The sequence below is a fragment of the Exophiala spinifera genome (genome assembly GCF_000836115.1).
Source record: "Exophiala spinifera strain CBS 89968 unplaced genomic scaffold supercont1.7, whole genome shotgun sequence".
NCBI lineage: Eukaryota > Fungi > Ascomycota > Eurotiomycetes > Chaetothyriales > Herpotrichiellaceae > Exophiala > Exophiala spinifera.
The window spans coordinates 912,825-938,101 of record NW_015622519.1 but is presented as its reverse complement, the minus strand read 5'-3'; the positions used below and the strand labels follow the sequence as shown (position 1 = coordinate 938,101).

The window sequence follows — 25,277 nt, the reverse complement described above, 5'->3', positions numbered from 1 at the left end:
CGTGAGGATCAAAGGCTGACCTACCCAGCCATACTGTATACGGAAGAAAGGCCCTGTAATACCACCACATCGTTGTTGTCATTAATGTTATTTGTCAAAACTGGAGGCCATTGGTACGAGTATTATTGGGCGTGGAAGGAGTGGCTTTTGTCGGGTTGGTATGGGTTTTCCGTGAACGTTAGACGAGGCTATGGATGGCCACTGACTGTGTTGTGGTTCTCGGTTTCCGAGGTGTAATCTCTATGCATAGTACTGTAAAAGTCTAAAAGTCTCTGTGCATTTGCATTTGTACTCGTACTCGCAGTATCATTTTGAATTGAAGCAGGGGACGATTTGTGAGTGTTAACCCCATCTTTTCGTTCCGGACAGACTCCGGAACACTTTCTGTGCCTCCCAATGAATGGTATGACCGTGGCAGGGGGGGTGTACGAGCTCTCCTTCTACCGCACAAGCTGGCTTTTCGTCCGTCCGCATGATAGCTCTCGGCGCTGGAAGAACCGCGAGTTATGTGCGTGAGTAACCTGCTCAAAGAAGCCAAATTTGCGTTGGACATGCATACAAGAGTGGAGTTCCATAAGCGAGACAAGCGAGCATGAGCATCGATTCCTCGGAGCATTCCAGTCGCCTGATACAATGAGCATAGATTGCTTACCAATAGCGAGGACAACTTTTGTGCAGAGATGAATTACCAACAGCGCAGTATCCACTGTTTCTTTACCAGGTTCTAAATCCGACAAGGTCAGCAGAGAGAACCGCTCAACTGGGTCAGATGCTTCGACTCACACCCAATAACGGTCTCCCTCCGGTCCAGATCCAGTGTGTCGTCGGGCTTAAGCAACCTTGCATCCTGACGAAAGAGAAACCCCTTTACTAACCCTTTGGGGGTATCGCAAACCGATTGACGCTCCCCCAGAGGACTGGAGAAGAATATATACCTCAGAGTATGAAGGATTCCACGTGGAATCTGCTATGAACCCAAGTCCAACGCGCTAGGGCCATCACCAAGCACACCTTCAAAGACAACACTAGATTCTTGGATCACTGCTGAAACTCCGCTCCATCTCAGCCATATCCTCAATATCACCATGACTTCCCAACTTCCGCCGTGGACGAAATCAATTCTTGTCATCGGCTCCGGCGAACTCGGCTCAGCGATTCTCCAAGCTCTTCTTTCCCACTCCCTCTACAACGCTGCGGTGAGCAGCATAAGCCTCCTGGTACGACCATCCACATTGTCCAACCCATCACCTGAGAAGGCCAAACAGCAAGCCGAGTTTCGAGAACTGGGCGTTAAGCTGGTCCCGGGAGATATTGAGGTGTCGCAAGATGACCTTACAGCCTTGTTCCAACCGTACACATCAGTCCTCCATGCAGGCGGCATGTCGTTACCCGCTGGGTCCCTGGTCAAACTCACGCGTGCCATCCTCGCCGCCGGGGTTCAGTATTACGTCCCATGGCAACATGGCGTCGACTACGACGTGATCGGCCGACAAGGCGGACAGGGCATGTTTTCCGAGCAGATCGATGTGCGGGATCTTCTCCGAGCACAAAGTTCGACAGCATGGGTTGTGCTCAGCTGCGGGGTCTTCACGAGTTTCCTCTTTGAGGACTTCTGGGGCGTCGTCAAGAAGCTGCCCGGGGACAAGGTCCAGGTCACGGCATTGAACTCCTGGGAAGATGTTATCACGACGACGCGGGCAGAAGATATCGCGCGGTGCACGGCCGAGTTGATCTTCAGCGCCGCTGCGCCCGTCAACAAGCCGGTGTACATTGCTGGAGATACCTTGACCTACGGGCAATTTGCAGATGCTGTGGGACGTGCACTGAACAGAGAAGTCGTTAGACAGGTGTGGCCGTTGGAATACCTGCGGGCCGAGAGTCGGAAGGATCCAGCAGACAAGCTGAAGAGGTACAGGGTTGTCTTTGCAGAGGGCCGAGGTCTGAGTTGGCCGAAGGAGAAGACTTGGAATGCTCAACGAGGGTGGGAGTTGATGGGGGTGGAAGAATGGATTCGCCAGAATTTTGCATGAGTGTTTACACAAACCGTACGAGAGAGCGCAGGAGTAATCGTTAAGAGCTCATAGGACTGAGTGTTTCGCATCAAGTTTGACATTGAAGACGTTGCCATGTGGTAATGGAACGTTGGTGTCAAGTTGTCCCATATTTCCCAAGACGCCAGACGACCACGACAAAGAAATTTGGCATGGCCATCATCTGCAGCAAGTAGTACTTATTGATGGAGAGAAACCAAAATTAGGTACGTGGGAGATAGAGACATTTCCTGGATCTCATGGTCACTGATGATGGTTGTCGAGGTCAGAGTCTTGATGCTTTATGATCCCATTCGGCGCCGGGAAGAAACATCAACATTTCCGCCTCGCGTGTTTACTCCATCCACTTTTCTTCTCTTTTCCCAACCTGCGTCGCCTCGTTCTCGTTTTCTTCTCTGCGTGTCTCTCATTCTCTGCACTCGTCATAGACGGTGTCACTCTTTTAATCTTCTCACATTCTTTTTGCATATGCACTAGTCGAGGTTTTTCGTTCCCCATTATCGTGTTACTACGATGACAGTCACTCGCACCCAAGCGGGTAAAACACCCAGGTAATTTCCGCTGCGCGGTCTCCCGCTCTTCGTGCCCTTGATTGACCTGTTGCAGAAAAACAGCTCATCCCGGGTACGTCGAGACTCCTGGCACCTTTAGAAAACCTCGGACCCGTAAATCCACGGCCGCGCTTGGGGACTCGGATGCGCAGGATTCCTCCACCGGGCTCGAGGACGATATCCCAACCACGAAACGCGTTACGAGAAGCGCACGAAAGCCACCTCGCTCGTCGAGAACGAGTGATGGTGCACAAGACTCGACTGACGGCGAGACGACACACGGCCTATCAAATGGCCATGCGAACGGGACGGTCAAGCCCCAGGAAAATGGAACGGTCAAAAAGGAGGCCAATGGACATGCCATTTCTTCCCTGAAAACTGTCGACGGTTGGCGACCAGGTATGGATCCGAAGGTCGATACCAGCGGCCATTTCGAATTTGGAGGTCCCGTGGGCGTCACAGCGATGATGATCGGTTTCCCATTGCTCATGTACTATATGTGGATCGGTGCAACTTATTACGACGGAAAGTTTCCTTTACCTAGATCCGACGAAACTATGACAGACTTCTTCCGTGGCTTGGGCCGCATGGTCTACTACGGAGCATGGCCTTCGGCGAAAGCTTGGGTCATGTACTGGACCTTTTTCATCTTCGAAGCGGCATTGTACTGTGTCATGCCAGGCATTTGGACCAAAGGCAAGCCGTTACCCCATGAAAATGGCAAGCGACTGGACTACTATTGCTCGGGAATGTGGTCGTGGTGGACCACAATCATTATTGCCCTTGTTCTTCACTTTTCTGGACTCTTCAAACTCTACCAAATCATCGACGAGTTTGGGCCCCTCATGTCGGTGGCCATCATCTCCGGCTTCTTAGTGTCCATCGTCGCGTACACGTCGGCCCTCTACAGAGGCAAACAGCACAGGATGACGGGCTATACTTTGTACGACTTCTTCATGGGTGCTGAACTCAACCCCCGCATGTTTGGTATCCTCGATTTCAAGATGTTCTTCGAAGTCCGCATCCCTTGGTTCATCTTGTTCCTCCTAACAGTGGGCACGGCCGCACGCCAGCACGAGCTATATGGCTACGTGTCTGGAGAAGTGGGATTGCTTCTCTTGGCTCACTTTCTGTACGCCAACGCCTGTGCCAAGGGTGAAGAGTGCATCGTTCCCACCTGGGACATGTACTATGAGAAATGGGGATTCATGCTCATCTTCTGGAATCTTGCCGGTGTCCCCTTGACGTATTGTCATTGCACCATCTACCTTGCCAATCACCACCCCAGCACTTATGCCTGGAACAAGTACGCATTGGTTGCTTTGTACGCAGCCTACCTGTTTGTTTACTGGGTCTGGGACACGACGAACAGTCAGAAGAATCGTTTCAGAGCGAAAGAATCCGGTGGTGCTATTACTCGGAAGGCTTTCCCTCAACTCCCTTGGCAGAGTATCGAAAACCCGAAAGTCATCAAGGCCGAGGATGGTAGCGTCCTTCTCGCAGATGGGTGGTGTAAGTAATGCAGTCGAACTTTCATTTTATCTTTGCTGACGTTAATCTCCAGATGGCTACGCCCGTAAAATTCACTACACCTGTGATCTGTTCTTCGCTCTATCTTGGGGAGCCATCACAGGATTTCATTCGCCATTCCCATGGTTCTACCCGGTGTTTTTCACCTGCATGATTATCCATCGAGCCATTCGGGATATTGAACGTTGCCGGAAGAAGTATGGCAAAGCATGGGAGGAGTATGAGAGACAAGTTCCATATCTCTTTATTCCCTACGTATATTAGCACTCAGAGGGTCTTTATTTAATAATTCACAGAACCCTGTTGTTATGCACAATGATCAAGAACGCTGAAATGGATATTGGTTGTCGGCGTCGTGTCAGTATTGCGTGATGAAGAGACAGGAATGAAGAGGGGTTCTGTTGTTATGAGACAAGATTAAAATCTGTTGGAACGAAAAATACCAATAGGGCGAGTACCATGAGGCTGTCGAAGGCACAGGGAACGCTAAGGTGCGTCTCCCTAGGTGGTACGGAACCTGCGGTAGCAACAGTGGCAGTCCTTTTGTACGTCAACGACAATGCTGCATGATACGAATATCTCTTGCTACAGTGGAAGAGACCTGCTTTCACCTGTTGAGATGTGTAGTGCACAAAAGACTCACGACAAGCAAGGCATCCATCGCTTGTTCTACCAGCAATAAAAAAAGGGGGCCGGACAAGGCTGAGCCTGTGAAATGGGCCTTGGCAATTGACATGCCTTTGCTATACAACCTGTTATCAAACCCACGACATCTTTCCATCCAGAATTGCCATATCATTCTAAACGCTTCACAGCGGTCGTTCTGCCACATGATGATGAACGCTCTGCAGCGGTGGTCTCGGACTATCCTTCACCTCTCACGCACCATGAATGACTCTCTTCTTCTCCCTCCTCCTCTTGTCACTTCACGAAATTTGGATATCTGCCAGAACAACACTCCTTTGGAAAAGGAAAGTCGATATTCTGCGATAACCAAGAGCTGGAGCGAGAGTCGGATCCGAGCTGTGAGTCTTGCCACTCCACCGCACCAATGTCCTCCATATCGGTATCTTCGGGACCTTGAATGAGCTTTTCATGAAGTCTCGCCCTCAACACCGTGAGCCTCGAGCGAGGCGAGTCAGAATATTTCCCAACCGAGACGGGTTCTACTGGCACTACTTCATCTATGCGCCTCTCTACGAGTGATACGGTTCGTATCGACTAATGTTGTGGGATTTGTCAGGGTTCATACCTCACGCACCTCGACACACTTCACTGCGCTCGAGCAGACAATCCCGTGGTGAAAAACACCTTGACCAGACCTGTGGATTTTTCTCATAAAACAACATGAATAACCTCGTCGTGTTCGTGGTGGCTGCGGCGGCCATGGCAGTGTTTCCAACCTGTTTCGGTGTCGGTATCGGTATCGGTGTCGGTCTTCCTCTGGGTCTTGGTCTCGTCGCTCCAGGTTCTTCTTCAGCTGCCTGGGCACTCGAGGCTATTGTTGCGATAAATACTACTTCGTCGTCCTCTTCCACCGCCGTCGCCACGACTACAGCACCGGCATCTAGTGCCTCGTCCTCTGTTACTCTCAAATCAACTGTCGACCCAATCGTCGTTCCAACGGCGCTCACCACTCTCCCCACCGGCTCACCACTTCCCACGACCCTCGAAACCATCACCATTTTGGAAGTCCCAGTACCGATTCCGATTCCTCCTGTCACGGTAATCTTGACAGACAATGCAACCACGGTAACAGTGGTGGTCACATCGACACTTCTCTCGACCGTGTCGCCTTCGCCATCGCCGTCGCCGTCCTCTCTACCTCCCGGTTCGCCTCATACCAGCACCAGTGGCAGCGACAGCCAAAACGAAAGCGGTAATCAACGTCTCTCCACAGGATTCATCGTGTCGACCATCTTTGCCAGTCTCGGAGCATCATGGTTCATCTTCTGCGTCGTCATCCTACTTGTTCTGCGTCATCAACAACATCAAAAAGACCGTCGTCGAGACGAATTCGCCGCCGCCGCAACAACAACAACAACACCACCACCGCAACCAATACATCGTCAACATGACGAGAAGGGAGATGACTACACTGACACAATCAATCTTGACCACCACCACCACCACCATCACCACAACTCGACTGCCATGACGGCATCTCTGGGGTCACCCTCACCAGCTGCGCCTTCGCCAACACTTCAAAGCACGCCGGTTGATGCACCGAGCCCTCCCCGGGCCCTCAACCGCCGGCGCACGCGTCCTCATCTCTGGCTCGGGCACAGAAGGACAAGCAGTGGTCTAATGGCCATTCCTCCGTCCCCTTCTCCGTCTCCGCTTCCACCTCCTTCACCTGCACCTGCACCTGCGCCTGCGTCTGCGTCTGCGTCTGCGGTTGCGTCCACATCTGACTCTGTGTCTATGTTTGCCTCTGCGTCTGTGGTCAGAGACACGGCTGCCGGTGGTGGTGGTGGTGGTGGTGGTGGTGGTTCTTCTTCTGCTTCTGCTTCTGCTTCTTCTCCTTCTTTCCCTCCCGCCGTCGCCGCGCCGTCAACCATAATGTCTCCAGAGGAAATTGAACGCTGGGCCCGTTTCGGAGACGACATCAATCCCCAGTGCGACGAGTACTGGAGCATCCTATCCTTCGGAGATGCAAGCGAAGCGTTCGGTCTTGTGGAACGTCCCGTGGGTGTCCGTCACTCTATTTAGTTGCCGTTGCAATGCGTGGGCGGCGTGTCTCTCTTTTTTGTTTTTTCGTGTATCAAGAAGACACCAGAGACAATCAATGATGATGATGATGATGATGTGTGCAATGAGAGACAATCCATGACTTTTTTGCAATCCAACCAATGTTCCCAACGCCCTCCCTCCAATGGGGCTTTTTTTTTTGGCCCCTTTTCGCTCGCCCGTCGTCTGTAGTCTTTCTTTGTTCAGTGCATATATATCTCTCATTTGAGTATGGAACACCCCTCTCCCCTCCCTATATAGACCTACCTACCAACCTACCAACCAGGTATCCATCCTGTCTATCCGTACATAGGTAAACGATATCTCTATGTCGTCCATCATGAACGACAACGACAACGACAACGACAACGTACAAACGCTGACCCCGAGACAGACGTTCTCCAGAAAGGAGACCCAAAAATCAACGTCACCCAAGTAACACCACCTAGTTAATGTACTGTAATGTTATGGTCGTTGGTTACTATTTCACCTCACCTCTCTTCACTATATTTTCTCCACAATACAACATAGCCTGCCTACATTGCCGCCATATCTTCTTCTTCCAGCCCCCCAATCTCTCTCCTTTTGTCGCATTTACATCTCATCTCCTCCATATCACACCTCCCCCGTATTATCATCACCACCATCAGTAGCCCCATCATCATCATAATAAACAACAACAACAACATCGCCCTCATCCTCACTACCCACCTACCTACCCCCATGCTCTCTCACTTCTCCATCTCCCCATCTCCCCATACTCCACGTCGTCAACTTTTTTAACAGGGACTTTTGGGAGTATACACCTTCGCCAATGTTTGCGCTTTTGTTTTTGTTAATCTACAAACAAAAGAAGCAAAAAAACCCATGGTGTCACCCTTCCAAACAGGGAACGAACAAAGGTAACGGGCCTCTCGGACGAGGCAGAAAAGTTGAAATTTGGAACCATTGCCCCCCCCCGGAAGTCTAGAAGACTCTTGCAAACTGGGAAGCAGGGGGCATGAGTGGTGTGTAAGGAAAAAGTATGCAGCATGGCTTTTCAAGCCGCCAATAACGGCTTACAACCCCAAAAAACTAATTGCCAATGCGTTGGTAGAACAAGAGATAAGCGACCTTGTTGTCCTTGATCCCTTGCTTCGGGTTGGGGGTCTGCTTTCCCGAAGAATTCTTTACTGGCGTTGCTGTGCCATTCACGACACTGCTCATCGTCGATTTCGACCTCGAGTGCCCGTTGACTTGGCTCCAGACTTTGTCAGAGCCATCCTCTTCATCTTCTTCTTGATCAATCTGCTCGAATCTGTTACCGCTGGTTTTGTGTCGCTCTAGTGCAGCGGCCAAGACCTTGGGATCCTCTTCACTTCCACCCTCTGCGACATCTTCCGCTCTGATACGTCGCAGTAACGTATCGTCCATGCGAATCCATTCACGGCCATCTTGACGACGAATATCAACCGTATAGTGACCGCCATTAGCGTTCTTTCCGTGGTGGTAGATGACTCCGGTCAACTGATATTTGGGTAATCCTCCATGTGCGATGTACTTGTTTCGAGCTTGCATGGGGAAAACCTCCTTCGGAATTTCGAGCTCGAGAGGATAGCCGACCTTCTTCCAAATCTTCTCGGCGCGCTTTGTAGTATTATCATAGTGGAATCTCTTGAGGTGAAGAATCAACAAGGGAGGTAGAGTATCGATGAAGACCTGTTTAGTTGCAGTGGCTTTCTGTCCTCGTGTGGTGAAGAAGTCACCCTGCATACTTTCAGGTCGTGTTAGGCCTTTCAAAGCATCGATGATATTGTGCACCTGCGGCGAGCCAATGTCGAGTTGCAGAGGTGAATAAGGCTCCAAAGTCACCGACAGTTTGTTTCCCGAGATTTTGAGCTCTGACCTCAGTTTACCGCCAAAGATATTGTTGATAGGCGACTCTGTTGACACTGCACCAGACGATCGGGTCACGGATGGTTTCTGCTTGTGGCCGACTTCCATCCAGCCGGCCTCTGCATCAGGTTGTTCAGAAAAGTTGGAAACGCTTCCGGCTGGGGTTGTTCTTCCTGAATTGGAGCCAGGGCCGGTCTTCATGGCTCGCGCACACTCTTCGTGCAACTCTTCCAACAGAAATCCAAGAAACTCTTGGGCGTCTTGTTGATGACCTCTTCGCATCTCTCGGAAGCGCGGCAGATCTTTTATTGCCGAGTAGACGTATTCTGGAATAAAGGAATCGCCATAATTTTCATAATCCTCCGGTTTCAGCTGAAGACGGAGCTGCTCGACGTTTTTGGCGGAACAAATTATAGGATACTCTTGGACAAACATGACAATGGCATCAATTAAGGGTGTATCGCTTTTGAAGGCATGGCGGGCTCTCTGAGCTACCTTGGCCAAGAAGTCGTAGAAGGGCAGCGAAAAGACGAGCACTTGCAAAACCTAACAAGATTAGCGGTAACTTTCAAGGACAGAAAGAAAGCCAGCCGACTTACAGAATTCATGTAGCACATGTTGCCTGTATTAACAAGCCCACGTGGTTTCAGAAAAGAAATCTTGGTTGGAGGTTCGAAACCAGAATTCATATCGTTAAGGACGTCAGACAAAGCCTCGCTTCTCCCGGTTCCGGAGGCAACTGATGCAGGGTGAGAGACAGCCGATGCGAAAGATCCAGCCTGTGTGCTGTTAGATCGGAAGAGGTTCGCCCATGATTTGGGAGGCGCGGGGGCAGAGGTGACAGGAGAGGCCTCCTCTGTAAGGCCCTGCTTGTCATCTGAACTCTCAACTCCCGCCGCTACTTCATCCTTCTCTGCTGCTGAGGGTGCTGGTTCTGAGAGCTTTGTCTGGGTCGATACAGCCGAATCTCTGTGTGGTCTCCGTGTAGCAGTTGGACTGGGAGGGAGGATTGGTACCGCAGGCAGAACTGGTCCTGCCAATCGGGCTTTTGGTTGTGTGGGTGTCTGTTGTGATTTTGCAGACGCCACGTCCACCGCGGGCGAAAGTGAACTGGGCTGCGTGGAGACAGCATCGGAGAGAGCATCGGAGGGAGCATCGGAGGGTGCACCTGATGGTAGGGTTGTTGATGCATCTGACGCCGCGTGCTCTGTTGACGGTATTTCAGCGGGTTCCTCCTCTTGCGCTGGCACAGTATCTGCGGTGGGCGCTGTTACGACGGGCTCTGGGGCAGGATAAACCACCGGCGAGGTTCCTAGCTTGGATCGAAGAATGCGACGTCTTTGACGAGGAGCACGGGGGGGAAACGCTTGATCTTGGACTGATAACCACGGAATCTGTAGAAGCTCAGTACTGAGTTTGGACAAGTGTTACAAGACTATACTCACTGGCGGTTCAAATGGTTCTTGGGGGACCTCTACCAAGGGACTTTGTACTGTTTGTTGAGGAGCCGGGGATATTGAGGGCGACACGCCGTCTTTTTTGGTATTCACAGTGCTTGAAGTGCTCAGAGGTGGGGAAGGGGGCGTCTGGACGAGAGTGGTAGACGTAGTCGAAGCTGAACTGGAAGCTTGGGGAGGAGGAACAATAGACGACGGACCCTGGGGCAAACGCGGCGAAGCAAGTGCATGAGGCTGCGAGGGTACAATTATCGGTCCGTGGTGAGGAGCATACTGCGGTGGCGGCATAGGTTGCTGAGGGTAATATGGCGGCCGCTGACCATGCATGGGATGCATATGGTGCTGTTGATATCCGTACCAATTTGGCGCGTAATGCTGGGGATATTGAGGCATCATAGGACCCAGCTGCTGAGGATAGAAGGGCTGATAGCCTGGATGAGGTCTTATGGGAGACGGGTATGAGCCTTCATGCCGCCTCTGAGGAGGCTGCATGGGCATGGGGTGTTGCCCGTACGGATGGTGGTTCTGTTGCATGATTGAGATCGCGTTATGACTTTGTTCGCCAGTACATTGTGCTCGCTGCAGAGGATGCGCGTCGTGTCTTCCTGTGTCCTCTCACGCGGGCTCTTAGACACTGCCCATGTTCAGGTCCTTCGGATCAAAGAGCTAGAGCAGTGTCTCTCGGCGGGAAGTGACTGTTGCGTCGTCGAACCGAGGAGACGGACGCAGAAGGAGATTAAAATTATCGGCCAGGTTGAGTAACAGGCAAGAAGTGAGGGGAGGAGGCGAGGAAGCCGTCGCGGGAAAAAGTCGTCGCGACAGATCGATGGTGAATGAGGTGTCGGCGACTGTTGAATGAGGGCGCAGACAAAATGGTAGAACAATGATGAATGGCGAAGTGTACTGTACGTATGGGCGCAATTGGTCTGGGTTGCCGTGTGGTGGTGGTGCTGGCGCTTTTCTGAGCACGAGTTTAATTTCTGTACGAGTCTCCAAGTGTCTGTCAGAGTCTCTAAGTTGCTAGCGTCTCTAAGGCACCTTAGGGAGCTACCACAGTACGGAGTATCTACTGACTATTGGCACTAGGCCGCCAGGCTAACCACCTTGCACTTTTACTTACTACAGTGCCACTGGCTCCTCCTTGTCCTCTCCTTATGTAAGCTGCGGCCATGACTCCGACTCTCTGTCATGCTGTTTTCCCCTCCATGCACACTCTCTGGGTCCCTCGTACTGCGTCAGGTACTCAATCTTCTCCCGCGTCTTGCATCTCCGTCTACACCCATCCGCCCATCATCCCCTTCGCCCCGGCGATCGTGGCAAACCCAAGTATCTTTGTTCCCAATCTCTCTCATCCTTCCAGCCTCCTGTTCCTTCATTCATTCCCTGTCGAGGACTCTGGTCTGCTTGGTTGCTGACTCGACGAGACACCACCCCCGTCCGTTTGAGGACCATCCCCAATTCACGCAGCGATGTCATCCAGCGCCACCTCAAGCCCGGCCTCAAGCAAACTCCCGTTTCCCTCGAATTCATCCAATTACTCCCAGGCTCCGTCCTCCGCCGGCGTCGATCTCTCCTCCAAACGAAGTAACAGTTCAGGAAGTTTTGGTGCTGGTTCGTCTACGCGTCATACTTCACAGGCGCGCGCGAACCAGGCACTCCGGAAGCAACACAAGGGGCAGCAGAGGAAACCAAGACTGTTGTTGGATGAAGATGCCATTGCTGAGACCGCAGCCATGAGATCAATCAACAGTCGTAAAGGCCAAACCTCTATTACTCACCTTATGAACTTTTCTCTTCCGCCACGGCCGCAGAATCATTATCAGCACCACTTCAACCACCGTCATCCGAGGCGGAACCCTACTTGGGGTCTGGGGTCTGGTTATCATGCTGTGGACAAAGCTCGTTACGTCCATGCAAACTACAGGTTTATTGTGCGGCCGGATCGGGAGTACCATGCTCAGACGTCAGATGCGGATGTCTACGTGAGCTGGGATGCTGTCTTGCAAGTGTTGGCGTCGGCGGAGACACAAGCGGCGAGCTGTCCCATATGCCTGTCCACGCCTGTGGCTCCACGCATGGCCAAATGTGGTCATATCTTCTGTCTGCCTTGCCTGATCCGCTTTATGCATGCGACTGACGAGGCGAATCCGGTTCCTGAAAAGAGAGCAAGGTGGAAGAAATGCCCCATCTGCGAGGACAGTATCTATATATCCGAGGCCAGGCCAGTACGATGGATGGCCGGTCAGGATGCAAGCATGTTAAGAGAAGGTGGAGACGTACTCCTCAAACTGCTCAAGCGTGAACCTGGAAAGACTCTTGCTCTTCCTAGCGAGACTGCAAGTGGCTATGGACGTGCGGATGACATTCCTTGGTTTCATGTTGCTGCAGTCATGGAGTATGCCCGGTTTATGAAAGGTGGTGAAGAGTACATGAGGTCCCAATACGACCAAGAAATTGTGGCTCTTGATGCTCAAGAGAGGGAAGACGAGTTAATGTTCGGCGACGAGAATACCTGGACGCGGAAGGCTGTGCTTGCTATCGAGGATGCCCAACAGAAACTGGCAGGTCTTGGTAATCCTCCCCCGACATCTACCACGGTCAAAAAGGATGATGAAATCCCAGAATCATGGGAGACGGCCGATCAGCCACTACCATCCGCTTTGGCCAGCGCCATGAGGTCCTTGACGGTGGGAGAGAGCTCTTCCATTTCCACCTCACCCTCGAATACGCTACAACCCAATACCGGCACGATGCGTTCTCAGTCGCATGCTTTCTACTTCTACCACGCATTACCGAATTTCTTTCTTTCACCTCTAGACATTCGCATTCTCAAGACAGCTTACGGCGATTTCTCGACTTTTCCAATGACGATTCTACCACGAGTAGAACACATCTCGACAGGACATATCGTGGACGATGAGCTGAGGAAACGAGCTAAATATATGGCACACTTGCCCTACGGCTTCGAGGTTAGTTTCCTTGAATGCGACTGGACCGATATCATCCCGCCCTCCGTTCTAGAGCAGTTCCAAGATGACATCGTGAGAAGACGAAAGCGTCATTCAGAGAGAGAGGCACGAGAAGAGAGGGATCGAATCCGTGCAGAGAAAGAAGAGGACGATAAGCGATGGGCCCCCGTCAGAAGGCAAAGGAGGGAGAGCTCTGCGCCTAGGAGCTTCAGCGAGTCAGATTTTCGACCTCTGATTGACACCAACACTCATCCCAGCTCTTCGCCTGGGGAATCTGGACTTGCCACGACACCACCGTGGAACACAAGGACCCACTCGTCCTTTGCTGCCCTGACCACTCCCGGAACCAGCCCCGATGCTCCTAGAACGGTATGGGGCACGGCAGCTGTGATGGCGACATCGCCTCCGCTGACTGCCGCCCATGAACCTACGCACGATGATGGATGGCTTCAGGGCTGGGAGAAAGACCTGTTGGATGAGCACGATGCGGTAGCTATGGTCGAGGCAAGTCTCAACGATGGAAGCAAGGCTGTAGGAACAACGGGCAAGAGAGCTAAGAAGAAGAAGATCACGCTGATGTCTACGAACAATCGAAGAGGAGCTTGATTTGGTGTATTTTCCACGCAATTGAATGATTCGATGATACATGTGTATATAGTGATGGTTGCTTCTCAGTTTTGGCCTGACTGGAGCCAGGAATAGCTCAAAAAATGGCCACAGTTACTGGATCAGTTCCGGCATTCAACGAATCTTGCATGTTTGCTGCTTGTGTTTCTGCAGTAGTGACTACGTTGGGATTACTTTGCATGCCTGGTACAGTACATACATTACATGACTTATTAGGAAAGGGTGGGTTAAAGTAATCAGGGGAATCGGCCGAGGCACCTGCGACCGTCACTTTTTCGATTTCTAAATACTGGACTCCAAACTTCCATTCCCATCGACTTTCAATCTGGCCATGGATTAGCAGGTGGGCGAAGAGATGCGCACCATTTACGCATAGCCAAGGGTATTATTGACCGAATCTTTTTCTCCTTTTGCATTCCTTTGCGTTTTTCCCGCTACTCGTCGCATAGACTCGTCGATCCCACTTCGAGTGCTCTTTCTTTGACTGCATCCGACCGATCAATGCTCGCAGACATGGCCCCTTCGGTCTCTTCGCTCGCCTCATGGCGTACCCTCGCAATCGTTTTGGCCCTGATCAACCTCAAATGTCTTCCTCTAGCATGGCACCTACGGCTCGCGTACCGCTTCGTCCGTAATTCCTTCACGCCAGCCAAGGTGCAGCGTGCCATCAAGGCGTCAGCCGACTCCGACAAGATCTACCCGCTGTTCGGGTACGTGTCCATCTTTTCCCGGGCGCCGCTGCTAGAGACAGACTACAACCTCCACAAGAGCAACAGCACGTACTTTACCGACCTCGACGAGAGCAGGATGGCGCTGATGGCGAGGATTCTGATGCCAAACCGCGACAAGGGGATCAAGGCCCTCGAAGAACAAGAACACAAGGGCCGGTCGGCGGTGATCCTGGGCAGCGTCCATACCTCTTTCCACCGAGAGATCAAACCGTACGAACGCTACGAGGTGCGGTCGCGGGTTCTGGGGTGGGACAAGAAATGGTTCGTCATCGCCAGTTACTTTGTCCGGCCTGCAACGAAAGGCAAACAGGAAGTGGTGCTTGCGTCCGCTCTGAGCAAGTACGTCGTCAAGAAGGGGAGGTTCACCGTGTCGCCGGAACGTTGCCTGATGACGGCGGGCTGGTTGCCAGAAAAGCCGGAGACGTACCAGTCTGGCGCGGGCCAGTCGGTAGAGAGCTCAGGAGGGTCGTCCTCAGACACGCCTACAACTACGGTGGTGTCAGACTCGCATTCGGCCGCTGCGACCCTTCAAGAAGATCCGTCTGAGATGGCCACCCCTGTGCCTCAAGGTCTGCTACCCGCACCGGTGCCCGCTACTCCGGTCGTGGAAGCCACCTCCACCGTCGTGGATAAACTCGAAAAGGCTGCCCAGAAGGTGTCGGACGAACTTCTTCCCGCAAGTGAGCCGCTGATGCCATTGACCAAGGTTGACCATGCTGGAGAATGGGATTGGCACCGGATCGAAATGGAGAGGATCCGCGGCCTGCGCGTTGCGGCCAACTGGCTGGCGCTGGACAAGAATCTTTTGGACGAAGCGAGCCGCGGATAGCGAGTGCGGTCTGGCCGCCGTCGTGTCTGGAATCGACGGGGATGATTCAATGTAGAGCGGGGGGACTACCTATAGGCGTAGGTAGAATTCTACCCGCTCTTGTTGGTTTACGAACCAAGCCTGGACTTGCCTTTTGTTTCGGGGCGTTCTTTGGAACGCATTGTACTCGGCGAGCACTGTACAACTGACCACCTTGGAGGTGGGGATTCGATTGGATTAGACTAGATCTGGCATCGGGCTACGTTAGAAAGAGCAAATAATGTGATGTATAATGTTTTTTCATTCTATCAAGAATAACACTATGTATGTTCTCATGATCCGCCATCATTAGAGATCCTTCAGAATACGTTCGTGCCAATAGTCCAATGCTGCATGGAGACCCACAGTCACCCGGGGTCCCAGAGACAATACGAGCCTCCAAAGACCAAAGAGACGACAAGAGAAAAAAACGAGGTGCTCTAGAAACACCCATATTTGACAAATCGTCAATTTGTCCCTTGTCGAGACTTGGTCACATCAGGTGAAGAGAGAGAGAGAGAGAGAGAGGGAAAAAGAGGTCTTTACGACGACAAGGTTGATCGGTCGATAGATGATGGACTGTGTGACCTTGTGATTGCTTTCGTGGGGGGAATTTTTGTACAATTTGAGGTATTTGTTTGCCGTTGACCTCCCGGACCGCGGTCTGGGTTCTTGGCTGTCGACGTGTGAAGGTCGTGAAGTGAGTGATGGTAGGGGTGTAGTAGGCAGGTCTGTGAGTGTGGGAAGTGGTCGCCCCCGGAAGGGAATTTAGAAAAGCTGAAACGTTGTATCTGGCGAGGCAAGGCAAGGCAAGGCAAGGTCCTTAAAAAAGGGGCAGGTAGCCTTGTCCAGATCTCAACTTTTTGAGACGCCAAAAACCAAGCAACAACAAGCGAGTAAAGGTGAAAAGGAGTACGTATGGGATCATGTGGGTTTGAAACTTTGCTTTGAAGCCGGCCAACACCGTTGTGTCCGTTTTGTGTTGTTTTTTGTTGGTTCGCGGTCGTTCAGAATTCGACGATGAAGTTGTTTTTTTCCTTCTCTCTTTTACTTCTCCTCCTTGTTTTCTTCGTGGCCGTTCTTCTTTTTGTGATGTTCGCGGGCGGCGTGCTCCTTGTGCCGGGCCTCCCGCTCCTTGATCCTCTCCTCCTCGGCGGCGACCATCTCCTTCCACAGGTCGTCGTTGGGGTTTCCGACGCCGCCCTGGCTGGGGGCGTCGCGCTCGACCTGCTTCTCGAGCATGCGCTTGTGCTCGGGGTCCGAGGGGTCGATGTAGCGCACCGTCTCCCAGCGGCCCTGGGAGTTGCGGCTGTCGCTGATCTCGAAGGCGGCGGTGGCGACCAGCACGCCCAGCGTCAGGAACTGGGCGTAGACTCGCGCCTGCACGATCTTCTGCGCGCCCGTCAGGTACTTGTTGCGGTTGACCATGGCGAAGGCGATGCCCATGCTGGCGATCCACGAGCCGGCCACGATCTTGTAGCGCTCCCGCCGGCCAAAGTCCATGGCGCGCTCGGTGAAGGTCTTGTTGGCCCGCTCGGCCTTCTCCCGCTCGGCCTGCCGCGCGTGGAACTCGACGTCGATCGGGTTCGACTGGATCTCGTACGCCCGGCTGTACGAGTCGGCGTTGACGATGCCCGCGAACGTGCCCGCCGACGTGACCAGGAACGCCTTGAGCGGGAGCGTGAGGTTGCGGAAGAAGTGGTACCGCCGCTGCGCGAGGAGCACGCCCGCCGTGCCCACGGCCAGACCGAGCGTGCCGCCGATGGCGCCGCCCTTGAGCGTCTGCCGGTAGTGTTCCCGTTCTTGTTCTTTCGTGAGGAGCTTCATGACGACGAGAATATGTGTCGGGTGGGGTTTTGAGAAGGTGGTCTTGGGAAGGATTTGTATGAGGATGGATGAGGATGAGTTGTTGTCGGTATTAATGTAGTTATTTAATGATGCGCTCAGCTCTCCACCTCGTCATCAAATGCCCGAGTGTGCTTCGTACTCGTCCCGGGTGTTTTATGCGAGACCTGGTTTGATTTGGATTGGAGCTTTCTCCACAGGCGCATGGAGAGAGTCGATATCAAAGCAGTGACTAAGCTGGTTTGAAAGCCTCGTACGAGTTTTGCTGTACAGGGATGCAGCAGTAGACAGGGGAGGGGATACTGGGGGGTGTGGTTTTCTTGTGTGGATAGACAGTAAAGAGAAGAGACACTACGATATCCGAAGTTTTTATATATATTGATTGTGATGTGCTCTTTTCGTCTGCACCCGAATGACATCAGGTTCACTGGGGGGTTGAGGTGAAAAAAAGTCTCGTCTCGGGAACTGAAGTGGCTGTATGTATTGCCTGGCACCCGCCTAACATCAATCCCCGTCAGTTACCAGTACGGCGACTCTACTCGTACGGGTAGTACAGTAGATAACTCCGTACGGATACAGGGGACTCGTGTCTGCTTACTGTGCTCGCTACTGACTGTGCAGCTGCGGTTACAGATGCGCCATTAGGTCATCACTCACTGGTATTGTAGGTACGGATACTTTGGCGACTACCTACCTGGGTAGCCTTGTAGGTGCCAAAAGCTCAGGCGAGGATTAGGGATTACAATACCTAGAAACGCCCCCTAAACACCTTCACAATTGGTTAAACCACTCACCCCCCCGGGAAACCACCGACGGCCTGTAAAACGTTTTGCCGCCTTCAATCACCCACGTCTCTTCTCCCTCTTGCTCTCGCTTCGCCGGTCGTACTCGTAGTCAGCGTTGGTCATTTTCCGCGGACAGCAATCTATACCTGCCAAATAGGTAGTTGACCTGACAAACGTCGACGAGAAGGCGAATCTTCGGAGTACTGTGATGCTGCTTACATCAGTTGTGTAGGGTAATTCATTCTTCGTCCCTCCCACGGGCAACCAAACCCATACACACAAAAAGGATTATCTTTACGACGACCCAAGAAAAAATTGGCTACTTGAAAGTTGAAACAGGTGATGTTTCTCGGTCATGGCTGTATTGATGGTGTGACTTTTTTGCTATTGTTGTTTGTAAACAGTCGGCGATTCCACTCCTTGCCAAAGCCCGCGGCGTCTGCTCTTCTCACTCTCGTAAGAAGTACGGGAGTCTTCGGTAATAACCACAAGACCAAAAAAAAGGCCTCGTGGTAATCAACAGTGGCCTTGTGTTTCACCAGGCCTGAACAAAAATGTACGCTGAACAGTCAGTCACTGACTAAAACTTGTCCAGAAGTGACTATTGTTGTTGTTGTTGTCTCGCTGCTGCATAGGCACCTAAGTGAGTTGAGTGGCTAACTGCTGAACTACCTACAGTAGGTAAGGTAGACCCGCCCATGTGCCGCAACCTTGTACTGGAACACAGCCAGCCTTGTGAAGGTCTTACAACGAGAAACGACCACGATCATACCTAAGTATTGTACACTCATCTCGCTCTACGAACAATACTACTACTCCAACTACTACTCCACATCTCACGACGTTATCAATGATTTGTAGCGTTACCACTCTCTGGCCTCGGAGTGGGCGGAGACACTATACACCATACGCACGCCTACCTGGGCGGTTCTACTAGGTACCTATTTCATGACTGAGTCTGACGGCCACGCACGCAATATGGTCGCCGCAGAACTAATACGACCAAGACCTCTTCCAAAATGAATACAGACTGTCTCCCACCCTCTGACTGTCCAACTTTCTCATGGTCTCATTGTTCTCTGAACTACTTGGTACCCGGCACGTACCCGCGTATGCGCTGACTGAATCACACACACTCTCATCTAATAACCAACCTACACCTCTCTCAAAAATTCATCGGTGACCAAGACTCGGCCAGATCCCGACGCCGGCAGAAACAGGTTATAGCAGCGCCTATGGTCGACGACCTCGGCGCTCTCGACCAGTGCCGCCCATTCGGTCCCGTCCTCGGTGTATCTGACGTGTTGTCCAGCTCGAAACCTGACCTTGACAATCGCCTCTCGACGCCAGGCCGCCCGAGCTCGTCCCCCGACCGCCCCCGTCGGCACGAAATGGTATGCCAGTCCCACCCCTTGTATCTCCAGCGTGCCGGTCATCATGTAGATGGACGCCGAGGTGCCATTTCCATTGCCATTGCCTTGACCACAAGTATAACCCTGGCGAGAGCGAGGGTGAGCCGCACAATCAGCGAGACCAGCCATGTCATTCTGCTGACGACACACACGCAGCAGTTGCGCCGGGTCAACGGCGTCCGTGGACACGATGCTGTTTCCGCGCGCGTCCAGGATGAACACTTCGTCTCCGACGCTGATATTCTCCGCCCGTGACGATGCCGTCTCCTCGAGTCTCGGCTCTCCTCTGGGTGAAGAAGACTCCTCCGCCGCAACGTTTGTGTCTGATTGACGTGCATGGCCGCATTCGTGCCCATGATGGTCTGATATCCTCGTCGTCGTCGTCGTCGTCACCGTCTCCCCTATCAGCACTGTCTGAGACGGTGACGGTGATGATGACGACGAAGACGGACCACCGGATTCTTGGTCCGGAGGAGGTTGGAGAAACAGTTCAGGAGCGAATATAAAGGCGTCTGAACCTAGGTCCTCTGAATCTTCCAGTGGTAGGGATGTCAGGAGTGGATGTGAATCTTGATCTGGAGATGGATACTGGCTTGGCTCTGGATCTGGACTTCGATCACCATCACCATCTCGAGATGTAGGATCATTGGTTGACTGCGCCGTGTCATTATCCATCGTCATCACCATCATGGAGCCCTTTCTCTGCTCCTCTTCCCACTGGACCCCCTTGCGGATCCCTAGCCCCCAAAGACGAGAGATCACGAGTGACAGAGCTTGCCACTCAGTGAGAGATGGTGGGCTGTTGTGTTCCCAATGAGGCGGGAAGACGGAAGAGGTTTGATTGTTGAACTTGGAACTTATTGCTTAGCAGTACGTCCTAGTTCTGGGGAACAGTCTTCTGTGAACAAATGAAACGCTCCCAGTGCGTGAAGCGAATGTCCAAGAAGAGGAAGATGAGAAGGTGAAAGTGTTTCGTTGCCTGGAAAGAAAGGCATCATTGGAAGACGGCCATGACTGACATGAAAGAGGCAGCGAAGAATTGGGACCGTGTCTTATTCCTCTTGTTAACGCATGCCCATTCAATATCCCAAAAGAAAACACCCAGGAGAGAACGCGGGCGCAGCAGTGCTATGGGGCATGCGGATGAATGACCAAACTTCGCTCAAAAACAGTGATTGTTTTTGTACCTTTTGGTGAAAGATATCACAACTCGACGATGCCTATTCAGAAGCCAGCCTGCCGCAAGCACAGAGCAATGCTCTTAAACCAATTCAACAGCTAGGATGACTTCACCATCTGCCATCCCACTTCAGTAACCCCATGACCGTCAACATGTGCTTTCTTTCTTCACCGCCTCACTATCGTAGACACTTCGGGTACAATAGTGTAGCTCGTAGCACCTGGTAACAATCTCGCCCTATTGCTCTGTTTCTGACCAGGAGCCACTCTACCGGTGGCCTTGGGCACGACCGCAGGTTGACCAAGATCGTCTCTCCTCTTGTACGGATCGTAAGTTGCCTTGGCCCACGTCTTCTTGGTATAATCGTCACTTCTCTGTAGAATAGGCCTGGACCATTCCTCCATCAACTTCGTCGCCTGTCGTTTGATCGTGGGCTCTGCTCTCTTGGACTTGCGGTAGAACAGCATGACCTTGCCGATACCCGAAGATATCAACGTCTCCTTGTTCATTGGAAGCTTCGACAGAGCTGCGAACAACTCCCTCTGGATGTTGTAGGCCGGAAGACTGCCGTCACTGAGTGGTTCCAAGAAGAATCGTACGGCTTCCAAAAGGTTCATCTCCGGATCCAAAATCGACTGTACCAGGGTGTTGCGGTTTAACAAGCTGACAACTTCTGGGAGCATCTTGAGTTTTTGAGACGCAGGGAGGCCTTGTCGAACCAGGTCTCCGTCAGCCTCTGCCGCCGCGATCATTCGGTTGCGCATCTCTTCGATTTCTTGGTCGGCAGCTTGCTCTAGGTCCTTTTTCCACCAGTTAGAGAAATCACTTGCACATGCTAAAAAGGTCAACTTACAATGTCACCCTTCCGTAGTCTCTTGCCGGATGATTTCTTGACCGCTGCGTCCATGGCCCGATCCAGCGCACGCCGTCTCCGTTCCTCCGGGGTCAACGATTCTTCGTCGATTTCGACCCTGGGCTTAGGTCTTCTTTCGCCATCACCGCCCTTTCTGCCTCCACGTCGCTTGCCTTCGATCTGTTCCCCGCCAGAAAAGCCATCGTCACTATCTTGCTTTTTCTGGTTGGTTCTAGCCTTCTCTCTTGTTCTCTCCTTCTTCTTCTTGGGCGCGTCTTCCTCTCCCTCGGCTCTCTTTCGCTTCTTTACTTTGAGCGTTCTGTTAAGTGTGTCGAAATCGGGGGCGACTTGAACTGCAGTTGGATCAAAATCTGCGAATTGCGCCTCGTCGACTTCAGAGAGGAGAGATTCATCGTCAGAGTCCGGATCTTCTGCGTCTGCTCGGGAAGGATCGTCGAATTCATCATTCAGATCGTCGAGTTGGTCTTCGTTCTCTGAGGGTCTGTCCAGTCCTTCGGCATCTGAAGGAGGTCTCTCGGATGGAGATTCCGACATTTTGATGTAAGAAGGTCAACGAGGAGATTACCGTGGAGTGCTTATCTTAAATCGAAAGGGAAATGGCGCTGGAGAGAAGTTGAGGAGGCGTTTACGAGAAGAACAAAGCAAGTAACGACGACTTGCAGACACATTGACATCCGGTTCACCTGCCAAGTCAAAGGACATTCGATTCATTCATGCACGTGATTCGCGGCTGTCTGACTCGGGGTCGCAGCCTTGTTCCGCCCCCTTGACAAGGCTCTACGGAGCACATACAGTACAACACAGTAGATAGGCTTTGCACAAGAATCTAGCGATCTTTTTGTGAAGTAACTTTAAGACGTCGAACTTTGTCATCTGAGATCCTCGAAGTAAAATGCGCAGCGCTTGAAAGGCTTTAAAATGAGCCCTCATCGCCACAAATTGACCATATTATCAGTGCACAATGCCATTGAGGCCACAACGGTCGCTTGCGGAGATGGGTAAACTGACAATTCCAACTCTGTCTCGACCCAACTTTGCTCCTAGATAATCAGAAACTCTCTCTGGTCTGCCACCACCACCATCGTGATCTAGAATGGGCACTACAGCTGCACCGGCTGGCGTGGATTTTTCAAGTGAGAAGCCTCATTTACGGCAGACACATCTCCGGGGCCCGCGAACTGCATAATTCATCGGCTCAGTCACCTTGTACAGAGCGGCGTGGGAGTACGTAGTAGTGTCCGTACTCATTACACTCACAGTCCGAGCATGCAAAATCTATTTCAACAGCGCTAATCCGATACTAGCATCGCTTTTGGTATCGGGTTTTAATTTCGTGAACGAATTTGAGGGACCGATACAACCACCACTTTTTTCACAACCATATTCGCCTACCCAATCACCACGAGTGTATTTGCAACCACACTTTTCCTTTCGCTGCCTCGCCTCTGAGACTCACACGTCGACTGACTTCTTCTCCCTTGCCTCCCTGCTTAGAAGAACCTCTCGACATGGTCACTAGTGGAGTTTACTGACGTTCCAGACAGCACTGCCACCACAGTGTTGCGTGTTGTGCTCGATGTCCTCCCCTGTCCCGACCCAGTGGAATGCAGGCATCGCTCAAATGAACCAACCACTGGGCCACTGTTATGTCCTCTCCCCGATATCAGACCATGTAACGATGTGTTGTAAGGCCGAGAGTGACACTCTCGACCGACGTGAATGGATAGACCTCGACATGGTGCCTCCTGGGTGGGATTGAACCATGCGCAGGCAATGGTCAAAACTTTCTTAGTGCACAATGTTGCGACTTTTATATACATTACAAAACGCGGTCTTGCCCCGGATACAAGTCCAGCCTGCCCATAAATAAAGCATCGACCATTCTCATCGCAAACCTATACATTTTCTCGCCGTCGTCGCCAGTAAGTCCACTCCTCGTGGCAGCTGTTGTCTCTTCTTCCGGACTGTTGGACCCAAGCCATCTCGATGTTATTATACTGCATCGATCTGCGATGGCATGTCATCTGGCGTAAGTATCTCTGCGATATACTCGGATCCGTGCCTGTCTACCACCCGGGGGGAAACCCCCCTTCCAGCCATTGCAAGCCCGCTGACATAGGGCTTTCCAGTGCTCATCCAAGCATCAGCTTGCAGTTTCGTCCAATTCTATGAGAAATCGTCACGACTCGGATTCGCCCTATCCACGCTCCGCGAACACAATGGTTCTCCGGACGAATTACTCTTCCAACTGCGTGTACCTTCCGAGGCTGGCTGGGGTGCTGTCGGTACAGGTGACAAAATGGACGGATCGCTCATGTTCATCCTCTACGCCTCTGACAATCCAGGAGGTAACTTTCCCATTCCAAAGCTAGTCTGGGCCGACACTGTTCTGTTCCGCTGTGACTGACCAGCGATAGATGCAACAGTAAGTGTTCGAACCGGAAAGTATGGCCGACTCCCTTCTCCCTTCCTTCATTCAGCACGTTTCTGAGAATTAGAAAAGAGGCCACGATACCCCAGAACCATCCAGCAAACTCAGCTACAATATCGTCAACGCCTCGAATGACGGTGTAACCCTGACCGCAGACATCAAGTGTCTGAACTGTACGAGATATTCGAGAAACTCGGTCGATATTGCGTCTTCGGCACAGCCGTGGATCTGGGCTATAGGCCCTGGTGATCCTGTGAGATCTAGCTCTCAGGACGCCGACATAAAGCAGCATTCCCACGATGGTACGAAAAAAAGGCCAAATTGACGTATGCTGCCGCAAGGGCGAACGCTAAGCTGTGCGCGTACAGGTGTCTTCTTCACTGATATGACCAAAAGTGTCACAATGAGTTCCAATATACCGTCGATTTCCGGCACGTCCAATATCCACGCCACAGCCCAGCCGGGCTATATCAACGACCTCGTCATTCTGCATGCTGTTTTGCTGGGATTGGCTTTCGTGATAGCCTTCCCATTGGGCACCCTTACTCTGAGAGCGTTTCGATCCTTCACAACGCACTGGATTGTGCAACTCATCAGTTTAACTGCATCAAGCGTTGGCTTTGGCGTTGCAATCGCCCTCAGTATCCTCGGCATCGAATGGCGGCATTTTTCCGCAGCTCATCAGATCATCGGTATCGTTGTTATAGTCCTAGCGCTCGCTCAAGGGCAGCTTGGCTACTGGCATCATATGCAGTACAAGAAGTTAGGGAAGAGAACTTCTGTATCGTATATGCACATCGCACTTGGAAGGGGAGTTATTTGGCTCGGCATGGTCAACCTTGTATTGTAAGTCCGCTCCATTTCCGCCCTAGGGGTTCGGAAAGGCGTCTTCTCATCTTCTGATCGTGCGCTAGGGGTTTCTTGCTTGACGGTTCCACGGCAATGGCAGCCGGTGCAGCTGTTGTCTCGGTTGTTGTAGTGGCAGGGATGGAAGCCGTTCTATTCTGGAACCGTCGACGTCTTCTTGCAAAGTCAATCGCCTCAAGTACGACAGACCTGCCCCTGACTGTCCATGGGGACCCTGCTGGGAGTTAGGAGCCGAGGCGTTATCCCCTATACGTTCTTGTCCAAGAGTTGCCTCGAAATTCGCACAAGGATGTCGATGCTCGATGTCGACATGCCAAAACCACCTTGGACCTGAAAAATGTGAGCTATCAAGACATCACAGAGGGAGAAGGCTGCATAACCTACCAAGCGCATTCAACATAAGTAGTCAGTGTGGCTGCCACTGGCGTCATTAGATTGGCCGCCCCAAATAAATGCCAGACAGTTTATTTCAGTAGCTACACACTCGGTCGAATACAAGGAGCCGCTTAGAAACT

At 52.0% G+C, this 25,277-nt stretch overlaps 10 protein-coding genes across 10 annotated transcripts; 6 read left to right on the top strand and 4 right to left on the bottom strand.

Annotated features, from left to right (window-relative positions):
* Window positions 1-1,085: 1,085 nt before the first annotated feature.
* On the top strand, window positions 1,086-2,030 carry PV08_09318 (uncharacterized protein; the record flags this gene model as incomplete). The annotated part of the gene is made up of 1 exon (XM_016383637.1): window positions 1,086-2,030. One exon carries the CDS (start codon window positions 1,086-1,088, stop codon window positions 2,028-2,030), a length of 945 nt encoding a protein of 314 aa, XP_016232260.1.
* Window positions 2,031-2,564: 534 nt separating this feature from the next.
* PV08_09317 (uncharacterized protein) lies at window positions 2,565-4,396 on the top strand (the record flags this gene model as incomplete). Its single annotated transcript, XM_016383636.1, has 3 exons — window positions 2,565-2,602; window positions 2,658-4,114; window positions 4,167-4,396. 3 exons carry the CDS (start codon window positions 2,565-2,567, stop codon window positions 4,394-4,396), a joined length of 1,725 nt encoding a protein of 574 aa, XP_016232259.1.
* A 1,083-nt stretch (window positions 4,397-5,479) lies between these two features.
* On the top strand, window positions 5,480-6,844 carry PV08_09316 (uncharacterized protein; the record flags this gene model as incomplete). The annotated part of the gene is made up of 1 exon (XM_016383635.1): window positions 5,480-6,844. One exon carries the CDS (start codon window positions 5,480-5,482, stop codon window positions 6,842-6,844), a length of 1,365 nt encoding a protein of 454 aa, XP_016232258.1.
* Window positions 6,845-7,936: 1,092 nt separating this feature from the next.
* On the bottom strand, window positions 7,937-10,728 carry PV08_09315 (uncharacterized protein; the record flags this gene model as incomplete). Its single annotated transcript, XM_016383634.1, has 3 exons — window positions 7,937-9,283; window positions 9,337-10,131; window positions 10,183-10,728. 3 exons carry the CDS (start codon window positions 10,726-10,728, stop codon window positions 7,937-7,939), a joined length of 2,688 nt encoding a protein of 895 aa, XP_016232257.1.
* A 935-nt stretch (window positions 10,729-11,663) lies between these two features.
* On the top strand, window positions 11,664-13,769 carry PV08_09314 (uncharacterized protein; the record flags this gene model as incomplete). Its single annotated transcript, XM_016383633.1, has 1 exon — window positions 11,664-13,769. One exon carries the CDS (start codon window positions 11,664-11,666, stop codon window positions 13,767-13,769), a length of 2,106 nt encoding a protein of 701 aa, XP_016232256.1.
* A 534-nt stretch (window positions 13,770-14,303) lies between these two features.
* PV08_09313 (uncharacterized protein) lies at window positions 14,304-15,350 on the top strand (the record flags this gene model as incomplete). The annotated part of the gene is made up of 1 exon (XM_016383632.1): window positions 14,304-15,350. One exon carries the CDS (start codon window positions 14,304-14,306, stop codon window positions 15,348-15,350), a length of 1,047 nt encoding a protein of 348 aa, XP_016232255.1.
* A 1,065-nt stretch (window positions 15,351-16,415) lies between these two features.
* On the bottom strand, window positions 16,416-17,195 carry PV08_09312 (uncharacterized protein; the record flags this gene model as incomplete). Its single annotated transcript, XM_016383631.1, has 1 exon — window positions 16,416-17,195. The coding sequence occupies one exon, from the start codon at window positions 17,193-17,195 to the stop codon at window positions 16,416-16,418; it is 780 nt and encodes a 259-aa protein (XP_016232254.1).
* Window positions 17,196-19,152: 1,957 nt separating this feature from the next.
* Window positions 19,153-20,085, bottom strand: PV08_09311 (uncharacterized protein; the record flags this gene model as incomplete). Its single annotated transcript, XM_016383630.1, has 1 exon — window positions 19,153-20,085. The coding sequence occupies one exon, from the start codon at window positions 20,083-20,085 to the stop codon at window positions 19,153-19,155; it is 933 nt and encodes a 310-aa protein (XP_016232253.1).
* Window positions 20,086-20,757: 672 nt separating this feature from the next.
* Window positions 20,758-21,998, bottom strand: PV08_09310 (uncharacterized protein; the record flags this gene model as incomplete). Its single annotated transcript, XM_016383629.1, has 2 exons — window positions 20,758-21,390; window positions 21,444-21,998. 2 exons carry the CDS (start codon window positions 21,996-21,998, stop codon window positions 20,758-20,760), a joined length of 1,188 nt encoding a protein of 395 aa, XP_016232252.1.
* Window positions 21,999-23,450: 1,452 nt separating this feature from the next.
* Window positions 23,451-24,990, top strand: PV08_09309 (uncharacterized protein; the record flags this gene model as incomplete). Its single annotated transcript, XM_016383628.1, has 6 exons — window positions 23,451-23,493; window positions 23,594-23,812; window positions 23,882-23,889; window positions 23,963-24,197; window positions 24,264-24,741; window positions 24,810-24,990. The coding sequence occupies 6 exons, from the start codon at window positions 23,451-23,453 to the stop codon at window positions 24,988-24,990; spliced, it is 1,164 nt and encodes a 387-aa protein (XP_016232251.1).
* Window positions 24,991-25,277: the final 287 nt, after the last annotated feature.